Source organism: Lichenostomus cassidix, chromosome 4 (genome assembly GCF_008360975.1).
Source record: "Lichenostomus cassidix isolate B80296 chromosome 4, HeHo_3.0, whole genome shotgun sequence".
Lineage (NCBI taxonomy): Eukaryota > Metazoa > Chordata > Aves > Passeriformes > Meliphagidae > Lichenostomus > Lichenostomus cassidix.
Genome location: NC_139484.1, coordinates 14,949,049 through 14,965,025, shown reverse-complemented (window position 1 = coordinate 14,965,025; position 15,977 = coordinate 14,949,049). Strand labels below are relative to the sequence as shown.

At 56.4% G+C, this 15,977-nt stretch overlaps 1 protein-coding gene across 1 annotated transcript; it reads left to right on the top strand.

Moving 5' to 3' along the window:
• The first annotated feature begins 10,009 nt into the window (after positions 1 to 10,009).
• On the top strand, positions 10,010 to 11,888 carry ATOH1 (atonal bHLH transcription factor 1). Its single transcript, XM_085058011.1, has one exon. It carries the CDS (start codon positions 10,073 to 10,075, stop codon positions 10,931 to 10,933), a length of 861 nt encoding a protein of 286 aa, XP_084914137.1. The 5' UTR covers positions 10,010 to 10,072; the 3' UTR covers positions 10,934 to 11,888.
• The last annotated feature ends 4,089 nt before the right edge of the window (positions 11,889 to 15,977 follow it).

Below are 15,977 nucleotides of genomic sequence, written 5' to 3'. Positions count from 1 at the left end.
CCACAGGCCGTGGTGAAAGCCATGGTGAAGGACCTGTGCCCCTGCAGCCCATGGAGGTTCAAGGCTGAGCAGAGATCCACCTGCAGCCCTTGGAGAACCCCACGCCAAACCAGAGGAAAGCCCAAAGGAATGCTGTTCCCACAGCACATGCTGGAGCTGACTCCTGGCAGGATCTGCCAGGAGAAAGGAGCCATGGAGAGAGGAGCCCACACTGGAGCAGGTTTGCTGGCAGGACTGGTGACATTGTGGGAGACCCACACTAGAGCAGTCTGTTCCTGGGAAGCTGCACCACATGGAAGGGACACACGCTGGAGCAGTTCATGAAGAACTGTCCCTTGTGGGAGGGACACTACACAGGAGTACAGGGAGAGTGAGAGGAGTCTCTTCTGAGGAGCAAGGAGCAGCAGAGACAATGTGTGATGAACTGACCACAGCCCACACTCACTGTCCCTCTGGGCTGCTGAGGAGCAGGAAGTTAGAGAAAATCAGAAGTAAAGTTAAGCCCAGGAATAAAGGAGGGGTAGAGGGAAGGCCTTTTAAGATCTGGGTTTATTTCTCATTACCCGACTTTGATCTGATTGGTAATAAATTATTTTCTCCTGAGTCAAGCCTGTTTTACCGACAGTGCTAACAGGGGAGTGATTTTCCCTATGCTTATTCCAAACCCTGAGCCTTTCATTATGTATCCTCTCCCCTGTCCAGCTGAGGAAGGGCAGTGATGAAGCTGCTTTGGCGGGCACCTGGCACCCAGGCAGGGACAGCCTGCTCAGGACAGCAGCTCAGGTACAGCCTCTGCCAAGGCAGGTTTGCTTTCACAGCCCCAGGTGAGTGCTCGGCAGCCAGGCTCTCTGCCACTGCTTTCTCTGTTTCAGCTGTTGGTGTGACCCCCGGCCTCCACCTCCTTTGGGGCCCCAGCACCAGAGCCCGGGTAGGCTATGGGAACAGGAGGAAAAAGGAAACAGGGATTTCAGGGCAAAGACCTCACAAGACACACACACACCTAATTTAAGGGTTCACACCTGGCTGCCCAGTAGGTCAACTGAGCTTCACCTGCCTTTTCCCTCCTTGTGGGGCTGGGGCAGCAGCTTTGCTACACAGGGTGCAGTATCCCAGTCCCCCACGCTGGTACCACAGGAATGGAAATATCATGCCCTCCTTCTACATATAGAAAAATGCTCCACTCAAAGAGCATGTTGGTAACACTCAAAGAAAGGCTCAGAAGTGTCACCTACTCATTGCAGAGACCCTCTTTTCCCGCTCAGCACACACAGAAGCAGCCAGAAGATACTGACAAAAGCATTTTTCCTGGGAGCCTGGTGTGAAGGTGGTAAATATTGTACAACTGCTAAAAATTGAAAAGCACAGTTAGAAAAATTTTTTAAAAAAACCCAACTTTTTTGTGGGTTGTTTGTGTTACATTTGCCACACTCTGGCAGTCCAACTCATGGCCCTGTCAAACACCAGGGAAAAAAAAAAAAAAGGAGTAGCAGGCAGCTCTGTGAGTTCATTGTAGCCCTGCCACAGCTGGTAAGCTCGCCTTTCTCCCCCACTGGCCAGGGACATGCTTCTTCACACACACAGTGGGGAGGTCTTGTTTGGTTTTGAATATTCTCAGTGTATGAATATTCACTGTGGACCACAGTAAGAGTAATCACAGCTGACCCATGTTGTTACTAATTAATTCTTTTGCTTACACACGGGGGAACGGGAGAAAGAAAGCAAATACTGTGAACAAAGCTAATAACGTGGTTACTTGCTACTCCTTCTATCTGACACATTTTTAAGGAATGGTCGCTGTGGCATGACAGCTAACACAGCAAGAAATTGATGTAGTGTAACAGGAAAGCATGTTACTTTAGGAAATAGTGCTCAGGCAGCACCGGAATGGTTTGTCTTGCTCCAACTTTTACAGACCTTTCTGAATAATATCTGCTGTTGCTTGGATTGGTTTTATGTCTCCCCAGGTTTAGAAGACTGCAGATGAAGTTTTCTTACCTCCTCCCCACCAAGAAAACACAATTCCCTAAACCCCTTTATATGATTCAAAAATTATCATCAGCCTATCTATACAATACGGAAAGTAGAGCTGATATGGGACACAGGGAGCTTTGTTTTTCTTACATCAAGATAAAAGATAGGTAGAAGTAGAGGGGACACACCTGGAAATCTGATTTTTGGAGTACACATTTATTGTCTCCAATAAATATCGCTGTGATCTTCACTTTTTAAGATTTGCTACATCATCTGACAAATATAGGTCTGTCTGTATGTATATAAAGTCTGTCATGTCTTATACGAGTTGTTTGAAAAGGGATTGATATGAAAACATATCTATAAATATTCCTAAGCCTTTATTCCGTAAGTGTTGACATATACAAGCAGCTTTTCTTTCCAAAACGTACAGCCCGTGGATTATTACCCGTGGCATTGCAGAGAGAGGGTTATTATGCACGGCACATACTAAACTGGTGGAGTATAAATACAAGTGCCCTGCAGTAGAGACATGAATTGCTGTTTCAAGGGACGAAGCCACGCGAGGAGCTGGCAGGTGTAGTGCATTTGCATTCAGATCTCCATCCACTGCCGCACACTTCATCTTCCCGAGTTAATGGCAGCTTGTGCTACTTGCAAAAGCAAAGGGGGTAAAAAGAACAATTATGAGGGAAAACTGTTCTCACCGTCGGTAAGAGTAGCGGAGCGGCGATGAGGGTTTGGCGGGCCTGCCCTGCCCGGCGCTGCCCGGGCGGTGGCGCTGCGGCACCACCTGCGGCTCCCTCACGGCGCCGGCCGGGCCGCGCTCGGTGCCTCGACGGGGCGGGCGGCCCGGGGCGGGGGGCTCTTGTCCCCGAAAGTGCCCCGGGGGCGCCGGCAGTGGCCTTGCGGCTCCCCCCCGCCGGGTGCTCGCCGTTCCGGGGCAGGGGAGGGGGCCGCGGAGCCGTGCGCGGCCGCGGTGGTCCCGCGGCGGCCGGGGGAGCGCCATTTCCCGGGAAACGGGGCGGGCCGCGCCGCTATGCCGCCGGGATAATGGCGGGGGCCAGCGCCGTGTCACCTCTTGTGTGCGCTTTCCAAAGAGCAGCCCGGGCGTGGCGAATGGGACACAGACCGCCATTGTGCCGGCGACACTTTAATCGCCCACACCTACAATATTCAACCTGCTGCCGGCAGCGGGGCAGCCCCGGGGCGCACACCCCACCCGAGGGGACCGGGTGGTGGCCGAGCCGCCGCCTCACGGAGCGAGCCTTTTGGGGGCACTTTCCGTGGCATAGTGAGGGCTCTGCGAGCCCGGCCGGTCAGGGGTGCCCACCGAGCAGCCCAAGGCAGCAGCCCCCAGCCCGGGGGGAAGCGTCTCGCCGGGAGCGGTAGGAGAGAAATGCCCGTGTGTCCTTCCCAGGCGGCTGTGGCACTCAAGGAGCCGTGGAGACACCAGGCCTTTGTGCAGCAAAACAGCTTCGGCTGGACATTACTTGTGTGCTGCCTTCCCGTGGATGTCACCGCCCCGAGCTCTCAAGTGTGAAGGCACAGAGGCCCTCAGCACAGCTGATTCCTCACAGCAACACCTGTGCTGTAGCCAAAGGTGGGGTTTTGTGCTTCATGAACCAGGCAGGCTGAGATGCTGGTTACTGCTGCCATCTCTCCCTCCAAAGCTGAGCCACTCGGGTTCTCACTGAACTCATCTGTGACCCCTGTAGGGGATGTCACATCAGAGCCACACACCTGGGCTACTGTAAATTGTGGGTTCCTGATGAAAGCTCTCAAGCACCTGGCCTCAGCAGGCCATCAGCTGCGCCTAGCCTCACCTTCTGCCTCAACAGAGCTCTTGCTCACTGCAGACAAACATTAGGCTTCACCCTTTGGGAATCTCTAAAGCTTTTGTGGAGGTCAAATCATCCTGCATGCCTGAAAAATAGAAATGCATACAAGTCTCACTCGCTCTCCAGACCCATCAGGAGAACTGCTTCCCAAGAGCTACAGGACTGCAGCTGACCATTGCTGCTTGAACAAAACCAGAGAGGACACTGTCACAGGCACTGCAAGCAACACTCCACTGAAGCTGTCTGATGTCTAAAAGACTGGAAAGAGTCTTCTGCACGGCTTGGAATTTTAAGGTGCCCCTGGAGTTTAATCCTCTTTAATGCTTAATTCTTGTGTATGTCTTTCTGTTTTAACCCCATGAAGGAGGAAAAACTTGCTTTTTTAACAAGTAAAAATTGTTAAGACATCTTAATTTACAAGGTAGTGGACCAGCCGAGGATGAATTCAGAAAGGTTTCTTTTCGCAGCCTTTCTCGAGGGTAGGTCCTGAAAATTCTGTTCCTGCTCTTTTGTGTTGGAAATGCATTTTTCCTAGAAGCCCCTGTGCCCTTTGCTGTTAGGGATTAAATAAGATTATTTCCCATGAATGGCAAGGTAGTCTTTTTTCTTGGCTGACAAGGTTTTCTTGGGGAAATACTCTGCTTCTGGGGACTGATGTGACCTGCTGATCAGCACCAGATTGGGTCCGTTCACTTGATTTTCACCTCTTAGAAGGACTACTGTTCTCCACATTATTTTGGCTTCTGTGACTGTAAATATTTACTCTTAACATTTGAGAGACCTTCCCTCCTCAGGAGACTCACAAGGGTTCAAATTCCAGGCTGGCATTTCCAAAATTAAGAAACATCCTTCAGGCAGTGGGCTACCTAGTTGCCAAATGCTTTATGGGTGATGGATGTGAGAACACCAGATTGAAGGCCCAGTACAATTGAAGCAGCCCCCTACACTCCCAGGTTACTGCTCAAGTAATGCTGCTGTTGAGAGGCAAGGCAGACTGTTTCAGATGTTGATTTTTTTTCCCTTTTTTTCTCTTGCTTACATGTCAGCTCTTATTTTTTTCTCTCATTTGGTAACTTATATGTTACTACTGTGCCACAGAGAGCCTGCAAGCTAACTTTTTTCTGCTGCAAGCCTATGAGTAGAATCTTTTCCCGGAGCAAACCTTTATAACTGCACTTCGTGCAGTGGCTAAAGTGGCAGTGAAAAAGGGAATGCTGAGGCAATCAGTTAAAAAAATCTAGTGCCAGCAAATCTGGAGTACTTACACTCCCTCGGCTCTTGTGCAAGAGACCTTGTGAGCAAGAGGAAGTGACCAGATGTGATTTGAAAGAAATATATTGTTTCTGTGGCTGGACTCATGTTAATTCTGTAATCTTCAACTAAATGAAGTATTGATAGTATGCTGTAAAACTGTTGATCACAGTGGTAATTTTCTTGCTTAAATGATTTATATTAGTAAAACATATCAACTAGCAGCCTAATGAAAGCATGTTAGAAAACACTAGTTCATAAAGCAGGGATGGTCATTAGTGTTCTCTTACTGCTCATTTCAAGAGTAACTAAAAGGATGGACCTGTGGGTGGTGCCTGTGAGCATGCACAGGCCCTGCAGAATTGTTCCTGCTGCAAAGGGTGAACAAACTACACCTCGAATAACACTGTTCTTCAAAGAATCCCACAGCTGAGAAGTGCCTCAGCTGTCCAAGACTTTGGTGGGACTGAAGATATTTAGCAATTTTAGTAGAACCTCCTCGCCAAGCTGAGTGTAAATCAAAAAAGTGTTTAAAACAAATTGACCAAAGAAAAATTATTATGAGTGATTCTTCCTTGAATATGAAGCTTTTTATTTTTAAAATACGAGCATAAAATCAAGTCTTGGAAACAGTCATAGCTGTTTAAATAAATGGGCAAAATGTATATAGGTACAAAATTCCATAGATAAGATTTCCAACTACATCACCAAGCTGAATTCATTATGCCTTACAATGGCCCCAGGAGGTAGGCAAGTATTGTTATATCAATGCTTTGCATTTCTCTTGGAGGCAGTGGAGGTACTTGTGCTAGAATTAACTGTACACAACTGCAAGTGTCCACAGGGTTAGCCCCAGAGAATACATCTTTATGGAGGTAAGTGTCACCAAGAAATGGGAATTAGTTTTATAAACCCTTCAAGAGTAGAAGCAAATAGCATTGGGAAATGTAACTATTTACCCAGGAAGATTGCTTTGCAGAAATGATGGCACATCTGCTTCGGCAGCAGCATTGTCCTGGTTGTCCTGAGTGGAAAGCGGCAGGTTTCAGAAATGTGATTTCCCAGGTACTTGGGCTTTTACATTTCTTGCAGTCATCACTTCTAATGTGTATTTAAAACACATTTGACAGTAAAACATCAGACCCTGGTCATGGGAGGAGCCTAAGAAACATTTGCTGCTGGACCCTCTTCTGCTTTAAGCAATCTTGCTCTGAATAATGTAAGTAGGAACACTTTATTTGGGTGAGTATTCTTATGATGCAGTCCATGAACCTGAAAATAATTCAGCAGTATGTACATTGTCTTTTTGTGCTTCTTGTTGCTCACTGTAGTAGCTCCTAGATGGGGTTTGCCATTCCAGGGTGCAGGCCAGCCACCAGGAGGGCAGAAATCCCCTTTCCCTCCTATGGCAGGAGGCCTGGGCAGGTTGCAGTTGAGAATTCCTCAAGGATTACCTGATCACAGTGAGCAAGACTCACACCTTGGTCTCTATCCACTTGTTGGTTTTTCTGCCTGAAGACCAGGGGAGGTGCAAAAAAGGCCATGTGTCCCCCCACACACTTTTGAAAAGGAAAGGAGGAAATGGGAGAACACGTGGAAAAAGTGGGGACAGGGAAGAGAAGGAATAAAATACCTTTTGACCAGTGGTGATGCCTGCAGAGAAGCCGGTGATCTTGAAATGGAATTGAATGAGCAATTAGACTGTTGAGTACAATTAAACTGAGGACTGACCCGTGTGCTTTCAAAATGTCTCTGGCTGTAGTGATAGAGGAGGCTTTTTGCTAGTCTGCTGTTGCGCATTTTGTAACCCATTTTTCTATAACACTAATGTATGCCTGACCCTGAGTTGCTGCCTCAGCCCTTAACCAAGGCTGGGGGAAAGAAAGGAGGATCAGGGGAAATTATGCATAAAGATACGGGGTATAAGTTCAGTTTGTTTTCCTCTGAAAGCTTTGACACTTTCTTAGAGCAGATTCATTTTCAAGGCTTCCTACATTCCTGCTATTGTACAGTAAGTGTTTCAGACCGGTGTGCCTGTGTTTCCGACTCCCGTGAAGTCCCCTTTGCAGCAGGGCGTGCCTCAAACTGCTTCAAAAGAACCAACTTCTACAAAAGAAAAAAAGAAACTCAAGTAGGCTTGAACATACAAAGAGAGGGAGAAAGGAAAGTGAAAAGGGCCGGGCAGTGTTGAATACAAAATGAGTTCAGCCAGCCCCAGGAGTTCTTCATCACTTACATTTATCTTATTCTGGGAGAGCAGAGCTAAACCCAGCACTGACATAAACCACCCCTTGCCTTTGACTTTGACTCTGTGTGCACCCACAGCAGATACAGGCATACAGAGAGCACTGGATTCCAGTGAAACATTTTACCCCATCTGAGCAGTGGTGTTGGTGGGGAAAATGGTTTTTTGTGTGTCCTTTCAAAGGCAAACCGTGGAGTGAGTCTTAGATGCCTCCAGTTTCAAAGCATGCATGCGCTCAGAAAACACACGTCTGAAAAACAAGCAGCTGTTAGTGTTTCCCAGCCGGGAAGTTTTCCCATCCAAGGAGCATGCTGAGGTGTTAGGCTGATCTCCCCAATGCTCCATACAGTCACTGAGGTACTGCTAAGGGAAGTCCTGAGCACCTGACAGCAGCCCTGGGGTATCCAGAGGCCAGGGCCCCTCCTGGGCATCAGCCACCTCACATGCACATGACAGGCTAATGGCATGCTTCTCCCCTCTGTGCCCAGAGTCCAGTGGGTGGCTTGTGGGATGGAGGATTTGGCCTGCTGTCAGGGAGGCCCAACAGCTGCACAGCCCACCAGCCTGGAGGGAGATGTTTAAGATTTCCATGCTGCACCATCCTGGCTCTCCCCATGCTGGGAGCTTGCTAGACTTCTGGAAATGCATGTCAGTGGCTACTGCTTAGCAAAGCTCCCACTCATTTCCAAGTTTTGGCCCCTGGTCCTTGCATGGAGTAGCTCACAGCCATGGCACCCAGCGCCAAACAGGAACACGCAGGCTCAGCCCTGGGGAGGAGAGCACAATAGGGCTGCTGGCAAAGTATGCCTGTGCCACGGCGTCCCAGGAAGGGAGCACATGGTGCCTGCAGACTGAAAGAGAAGGCAGGGAGCTGGGAATTCAACCGGCAAACAGCACCGTGCAGCACAGTGCAGAGGACTTTTTATCCTGTTAACGACAGAAGCATTTATGTGTGTTGGGGGTAGTAATACAGTAGGAGAGTATCAAAGTTGTTGCTGGATACAGATAGATGGTCTGGCAACTTTATGGGTGTTATACAGAAACAAGGGGTTTACTTCTGCTCCTTCATCATCTTTCTTACCAAGTAAAACACTTTCAATTGGGTCAGAAATTGACAACTTGCTTTGTGGGGATCCAACAGCTTTTGCCTTTGAAACATAATTGCCAGGAAAAAAAACCAAAGGTTTGCCTGTTTGTTCATAAAGAAACCAAACAATCAGTATCCCGTTTTCTCAATTCCATCCAGTTGTTTGTGGAAGGTGGGCCCCAGGCGCCTGCCATGCGCCAAGTGTGCCCAGCCAGCTTCCTAAACTTGTGAGGCTGCTCATTCCATGTCACTGCCGCTCAGCTTTGAGCTGCTGGGCTCCCTCGCTCCCTCCTTGGCTTGCGAGTTATTCACTTTTGAAAAAACATATCTACCTCATACTGTGCCCATCACTTTGTTCTCCACACGCCTATTCAGACGGGCAAACCTCCACTTCTCCTCTCCAGGCAGGCGGCGGTGGCGGGAGGGGAGGCAGCGCGGAAGGGAAGTTAAGATGCGTGCACGGAGCTATTTCCCTCTCCGCCACCTTTGGGCAGCTATTGTTGGCCCAACAAAAGGACTCGCTCGCGGGGGATCGGGACCCTGCCGAAAACGTGGCAGCTCCGGGGACAGTGTGCTGCCCCGGCTGCAAACGCCACCGTTTCTCACCTACCGGGTCCCGCGTGGGCTTCCCCGGGATTATCGCTCCAAAACCGAGGGCATTCCCTCGGCGGCTTCCCGGCTGAAGCCCCGCACAGCGACGCCGCGGTTCCGGCACCGCCGTCCGCACCGTCCCGAGCGGGCAGCGCTCCATACCGACAGCTCCGGCAGGGTCGCTGCGGCCTCAGCGAGAGCCGGGCGGACCGACGGCTAGTGCCTCCCGGCGCGGGGAGGCTAAGGCGGGCATTTACCGGAGCCTCCGAGGTTTGGCCAGCGGCGGCTATAAACAAATGGATGTTTCCGCAAACGGCCGCGACGGAGCGTCCTCAGAGAATGCAGCGGCGGAGACGCGCCAGTGCCACCGGGTGTCAGTTCCCTCTGTCCGCTGAGCCGCCCGCCGCTGCCCGGTGCAGGCGCCGCGCCGTCGGGGCTCTCCCTGACACTCCCCGTTCGGCGGGGCCGCTGCCCGGCGAGGGGCTCTCCCCACACCCCCGTTCGGCGGGGCCGCTGCCCGGCGCGGGGCTCTCCCTGTGATCCCCCGTTCGGCAGGGCCGCTGCCCGGCGCGGGGCTCTCCCTGTGATCCCCCGTTCGGCAGGGCCGCTGCCCGGCGCGGGGCTCTCCCCACACCCCCGGTTCGGCAGGCCCGCTGCCCGGCGCGGGGCGGACGCGCCGTCGGGGCGCTCCGCGGCGCCCCCACCCCGTTCCGCACGGCCGCTCGCGGGGAGGCGGGGCGGGGCGGGGCCGCGCGTGCCGCCGGCCCGGGCTCCCCGCTGCCCCCCCGCCGCCGTCGCCCGCAACCTCCGCTCCCCCCGCGCCCCGCGCGCCATTGGCTCCCCGCACGCGCCGGCCCCGCGCGCGCGCGCGCCATTGGCCGCGCCGACACGCGACCGGCGCGAGTGGAGGGCGTGCGGCGGGAGGGGTGGGGCGCGAGGGAGGGGAGGGGGAGCGGGGGCGGGGGGGACCCCGGCGCGTGCCGCTCCTTAAAGGGGGGCGCGCGCCCGTCCGACACCGGAGCCGTCGGGGCGCCACGCGCGAGGCGGGGGCTGCGCGCGGCCCCATGGGCGCGCGGCGCTAGAGCCATGAGCCTCCCGTGGGCAGAGCGCGCCCGCGAGCCGCCGGGGCCGCCGCCGGGGCCGGAGCCGAGCGGGTGCGGCGCCTTCGCGCCGGGCTCGTGGCTCGGCGTGTGCTGCGCCGCCCGCCTGCCCGCCGCCGCCTCGCCGCGCTACCTGCTGCCCGGGGAGGACGAGGAGGCGGCGGCGGAGGGCGGCGCGGCGCGGGGCGGCGGGAGCAGCCCCGGCGGGGCGCGGGGCGGCGGGCGGCCGCGGGGCGGCGGCGGCGGCCCCGGGCTGCGGGCGCAGGTGAGCGGCGTGCAGAAGCAGCGGCGGCTGGCGGCCAACGCGCGGGAGCGGCGGCGGATGCACGGGCTGAACCACGCCTTCGACCAGCTGCGCAATGTCATCCCCTCCTTCAACAACGACAAGAAGCTCTCCAAGTACGAGACGCTGCAGATGGCGCAGATCTACATCAGCGCCCTGGCCGAGCTGCTGCACGGCCCCGCCGCCCCTGCCGACGCCCCCGGCAAGGCCGAGCACCGCGGGGCCCCCTTCGAGTCGCCCTGCGCCGCCGCCGGGGCCGGAGCGCCCCCGGGGCCGCCGGCGCCGCCACCGGGGCCGCCCAGAGCGTCTCCCCCCGGGCACGGCAGGACTCGCTTCCCCCCGCCGCCGGCCGCGGGGGGCTACTCGGTGCAGCTCGACCCGCTGCACTTCTCCTCCTTTGCGGAGGGAGCCCTGATGGGACAGAGAGCCCCTTCCCCTGCCATCCTCATGCCGCAGCCCGGGCAGCCGCCGCAGGAGAGGAGCAAGACGTCGCCCCGGTCTCACAGGAGCGACGGGGAGTTCTCGCCCCGCTCCCACTACAGCGACTCGGATGAGGCCAGCTAAGGCAGGGGCGTCGTTCCCCGCACCTTCCCCCCCGCCCCCCAGGCCGTCCCTCGAAGCACAGACTCCGCCGTGGGGTGAGCAGCCGGACGCGGTGCCGCCACGGACGGCACCAGCTCCCCGCGGTCGCTTTGAAACCCATCCCCTCGTCTCCCACCCCCGGCAGCCCCTGGGATGGTCCAGGGGGGATGGCTGTTAGCGAGTGACTGTACCCGCCCTGTCTGTCAGGGTCGGCTGGTTGTTTTCATTTTTAGTTAACACTTTGAAAGTTTCTTTCGCCTAGAAGTCGTTGCCGTTCCCTCCTGCCAACACGCCACCTCGCAGCGCGGAGCCTGACTCGCCCCGTCGGCGAGTGGGCGATGCGCAAGGGGAAAGCCTGGCCCCGCTGCCGGGGGTGCCGGGGAGCCGCCGGTGCCATCCCCACCCGGCCGTGAACCCGTCCTGACACCCCCGTCTTCCAGGACAGCGATCCTGCCGTGGGTCGTATTGCTGTGGAAAAACACACACACTCAAAAAGTCAGTAACGCACCGTCTTAACCTGTAAATAGCGGAGAGAAATTGGATTTTCCTTAGAGCACCATGTCGGCGTCTTTTGGGGGGAAGACTTGGCGCAAGCACTTTATCAGCGGCTGGAGATGCAGTTTCAAGAGGAAAACTACTAACTGCCAATTGGAGACCAATATTTAATTAAGCCACTTAATCCTAACGCTCTCTTAAAAGCGAAAACAGTTTTGTCGTGTCAAACTTTTATGTCCGTTTTATTTTCCTTTTGTGGTAATAGGAAACGTATTTATTATGCAGTGTTTGCAATTATTTCTGCTTCTCTCTTTTTTTAAAAAAAAATTCTTTTCTACAACAAGAATCGTTTATTTTGATTTTAGCAAAGCCAGCTGCCATTGTTTTATGTATTTTAATTTTAAATTTTTTTTTTGAGATTAAATAAACGAGGGGGAAAAAAAACAACCAAAACAAAATCAGCGTCAAAGCGTGGTCGGGTTCAACTTCTCCGCTCGCCCTCCCCTCTCCGGAGTGGTGTCAAACTCCGCAGCGGGAGCGAGAGGTACAGAGCCGGGGGCGATGCTCCGGTGAGCCGATGGGGCTCCCCGGCTGCCTGCAGAGGGACCGTGAGGACCCCGGGGCCGCGGCGGGCTCTGCCCCGCGCCGAGCAGCACTACCTCCGCTCCCCGCGCCGCCGGGACCGTGTCCCGTTTCCATCCCGCAGTTCCCAGCGGGACCCGGACAATTGCAACAAGTGCAGAGGCAGGAGCTTGTCGCTGCTCTGTAGCGCCCGTCCCCGCACCGCCGCTAGATTCACATCATTCCCTTCTCCCCCCTCCTCCCCTAGTCGGGGACACGAGAGGATCTCCCCGCGGAGCCTCCTCTGTGTAAGCCGAGCGGAAAGGGTTGAGAGCGGGCGGGGAAGCCGGTGGGGTTCAGAGGACGCGAGCCGCGCGGCGGGTCGCCGGGGGGATCAGGATGTGGCCCCTGGGCTCGGGTTAAACCCGGGCGGGAGTGGGGGATTGGTTGATGCTAAGCCCAGCCTGCCCGTGACACCAGACCCGGGGCTAAACCGGAGCCGTGTCGGTGCCGGGATCCCGGAGAGTTCAGCAGGTGACACCTGGGAGGGGGTGTGGAAGAGATAATCAGTTAACCAGGCGCGGCCGGGGAGCGGCCCCCGCGGGAGCCAAGCCGTGAGGGTGTCGCTTTCCCCTGCAGAAACAGGGCACCTGCCCCCCCGGTAACCCCGGGCTGTCACCCTGCCCGCCGCCAGCACCCGCCGCAGCCGCCCGTACCTGCCGAAGCGGGGTACGGTCCCGCACCATGGAAAGTTTATCGGAAGGGTCATTTCCCTTCCTAATAAAATGCCTGCTTTGTCAGGGTAGGTCAGCTTTGGTTACCGGCACTGATTTCTGGGCTGTGGAAGCCGGTCTCGCATCTTAGGGGGCACGCGAAGGGTCCCATCACGGGAGTGATGCGCAGGAGCAAAAAACCACTAACTTTGGGGGTGCTGTTTTGTTTATTTGGTTTACTTTGAGGATGTACTCGGCGCGGGTGAAGCGGCTGTCGCCGCCGTGACCGAGGGGCAGCAGCCCGCGGAGGAGTCCCGGGGGTGCCGGCCGTGGGTTGAAGGAGTGCGTGCACCTCTCTCCGCCCTGCCGTCCCGGGCTCTGCCTCTGCGGCTGCGAACACGCGAGGTGGTGGAAAAGAGCACATCAAAATCCTCCCCGCTCACTCGGTCGGGTCCCTTCTCCCGACAGACGAGCGCACCGCATGGCGCGGCTGGTGCTCGCAGCCGCAGCGCAGCACTCGCCGTCTGAGGGACTTTATTTTATTTTTTTTTTAACGCTTCTTTGAAAGAGATAGCCAGCCGCATTCCCATTTTAAGGTTCAGCTATAGAGTTTGCATAACAACCGCTTGGCAGCCCCCCTCTCTTGCACTCCGTTAACAAGCTGTAACGTATAGCTGCAGGTTGCTATAATCTCATTAATATTTTGGAAACTTGAATATTGAGTATTTCAGACCGCTCATTCCCCATATGCCAGGCCACTCCCGCTATGCTGGCTGGTTCCTTTCTCTCCATTATTAGCAATTAGCTCCTACCTTCCAAAGTCAGATCCAAGTATCCAAGATACTAGCAAAGGAATCAACTATGTGTTGCAAGCTAAGCATGCTTAATATCTCCCAAACAAACAAAGAGACAACATTTCTTTAAGTAATGAAGATGGATAAATCGCTTTATTGAGCTTGCGACAGTGTTTGTTTTGTATAGACTACCGCAAAGTTTTTTAACAAGAGCGGGGACGCGCACCAGCCCCTGGAAGCAGTCTCGCCCGGTTTGCTTCGTGGGGTTTTATCATCCTAAACGGGCTTTTATTTGAAAAGGGCGAGTCAGAAAGAAGCGCACTATCCGAGCGTTAAATTTTGGCTGAACCGCTAGCTGTCCTCCGGGGTGTGCGAAACGGCCGCGGGGGCTTGGGGGGGCTTGGGGAGGCGGTCGCCTTTGTGCGAGGCGCACGGCGGCTCCGTTGACTTTTGAGCCCTGGTCGCCCGATGAAGCGCGGCCGCGGGCTCCGGTGCGGGCTCTGCCCGGCCGTCCCGGCGCCGGGGGTTTCGGGGGGAAGGAGCGGGGCGAGTGGCGGCGGTGGCGGGGCGTGGGGAGCGGCGGCCGGGGCGCATCTCTGCCGTGCAGCCCTCCGGCTGCTGTTTGCTCAACCTCTGGCCTCGGGGAGGGAGGAGGAAGGGAAGGGGGAGAAAGGGTTAAACCCAGCGAGGGGAGACCAGAAAAGCGCAGGGACCTTAACGGGGGCGGTTAAGGGGGGAGCTGGCCGTGGGGCCAGTGTTTCTTAATTAGAGCGGGGCGGACAATGCTTTGGGGCGGACAATGGGGGGGACAGGGGGGCTGGAGGGCGGAGGGGGGGTTCTGGCCTCGCTCCCGGCCGCGGTGCGCCGTGTCTGGAGCGGAGCACGCGTTGTCAGCTGGTGAGCGCAGCGGCCTTTCAGGCGGCTCCCCAGGGAGCTGCGCGCCCGCGGTGAGCTCCATCGTCACCCCCTCCTCTCCATCATCATCATCATCGGCCTCCTCCTCCTCGGCGGCCCCCCACCCCAGCCGAGCACAACAGCCAGCATTCAAGCCCCCTTCCCTCCCTCCCCTCGCACAACAGCAGCGCAGTGGCAGCCACGCCACCTCCCAGCAACCAGCAGCACGCGAGGGCACCGCCGGGGCACCTGAAAGAGTCAAAGCCAAAGAAAGGGAGACAAAGGAGGAGAAAAGGATACGCAGGAACGGCCCAGAGTGTCTGCTCCGACAGTCGGAGAGGCAGGCGCCCACAGAGCGATGGGTGAGCCCACGCAGAGGCCAGCACGCAGGGCGTGCACACGCGTGGACAGATGCACACACGTGCACACGCTCACAGGGGTCCGAGCCGCTGCAGCAGCGATGGAGACACGCAGAAATCCCCCGCTCCGTGCAGGAGCAGAGAGGAAAGTGCCCCGGCAACTTTCCGCCCCACAGCCCCGTCCCCTCGTGGGGCATCTCCCGGCTTGTGTTTCTCTGTGCGCCCCTAACACCCGTGGCCCCACTTCTGACTCTGCCACCCACGGGCACCGATGCCTGTACCCGGCAGGAGCCGACCTTGTGTCTGGTCCTCCGCCGTCGCATGTGCCCGTGACGTGCCTGTCCGGGAGAGAAAAATGCGAGGGAAGTGGAGAGGGACCTGCTTGTGTGTGGGTGAAGAGGGACCCTGCCGGCCCGACGTGGGGAGCATCCTCTCCACGGGCAACGCAGGCTGGAGCGAGGAGCCGCCGGCTCACCCTGGGGGACAAGGGGACAAGTTTTCCGCCCCTGGCCAAGTCCTTGCAACGCGGCAAGGGGCTTTGCTCGGGTCTGTGTGTCGGCCGGGGCTGGGGCGCACGATCTGCTGCCCCTCCCGGAGCTGGGTTGGGGGCTCGGAAAGCCACATGCTGCCCTGCCGCCACCCCCCGTTAACTTCAAGCGGGCTCTCTCTAAGTAGGTTTTGCAGAGCTGCTGCACCCCCGGGAATGGATGGGAGCGCGGCTCCGCGGGCTGCGCTGCACCTGTGCCGTGGGTGCGCTCATCGTGTGCGGTGTGTGCGCTGCCGCTGCCGCCGCTGGACACTGCCATGCTGCCCAGAGCGGGGCAGACAGAGAGGCCTCTTCTGAAGTGCTATCGAATGGCTCGGGATGCCTTCGGGAGCCCAGCCAAGGCGTGTCAAAGGCGATTTGAGCGGCGAAGCATTTAAACGCTACAATGGGTGACTTTCTGGCGTGTGCTTTTCTCCCTCCCCGCTTAGGCCCGGCAGCGGGGAGCAAGGCTTTTTACTGAGCTGCTCCGGGGGTGGATGCGACATCCCCAGCCCCCTAGCCCGGTGCCGCAGCCGGGATCTTCCCCGCGGGGCGCCAGCGACGGAGCGGCCGCCTCTGCCCTCTCGGACAGAGGGGAGTGGGGACAGCTCGGGGCTTCTGCCGCTCCCCACAACTTTTCGCTAGCAGCTCGGTGTAACCGAGGCTGCTCGGTGCCGGGAGGTG

Bases quoted from the DNA above. Each gene is read 5' to 3' on its own strand.
- ATOH1 (XM_085058011.1), top strand. From the start codon at position 10,073: ATGAGCCTCCCGTGGGCAGAGCGCGCCCGCGAGCCGCCGGGGCCGCCG.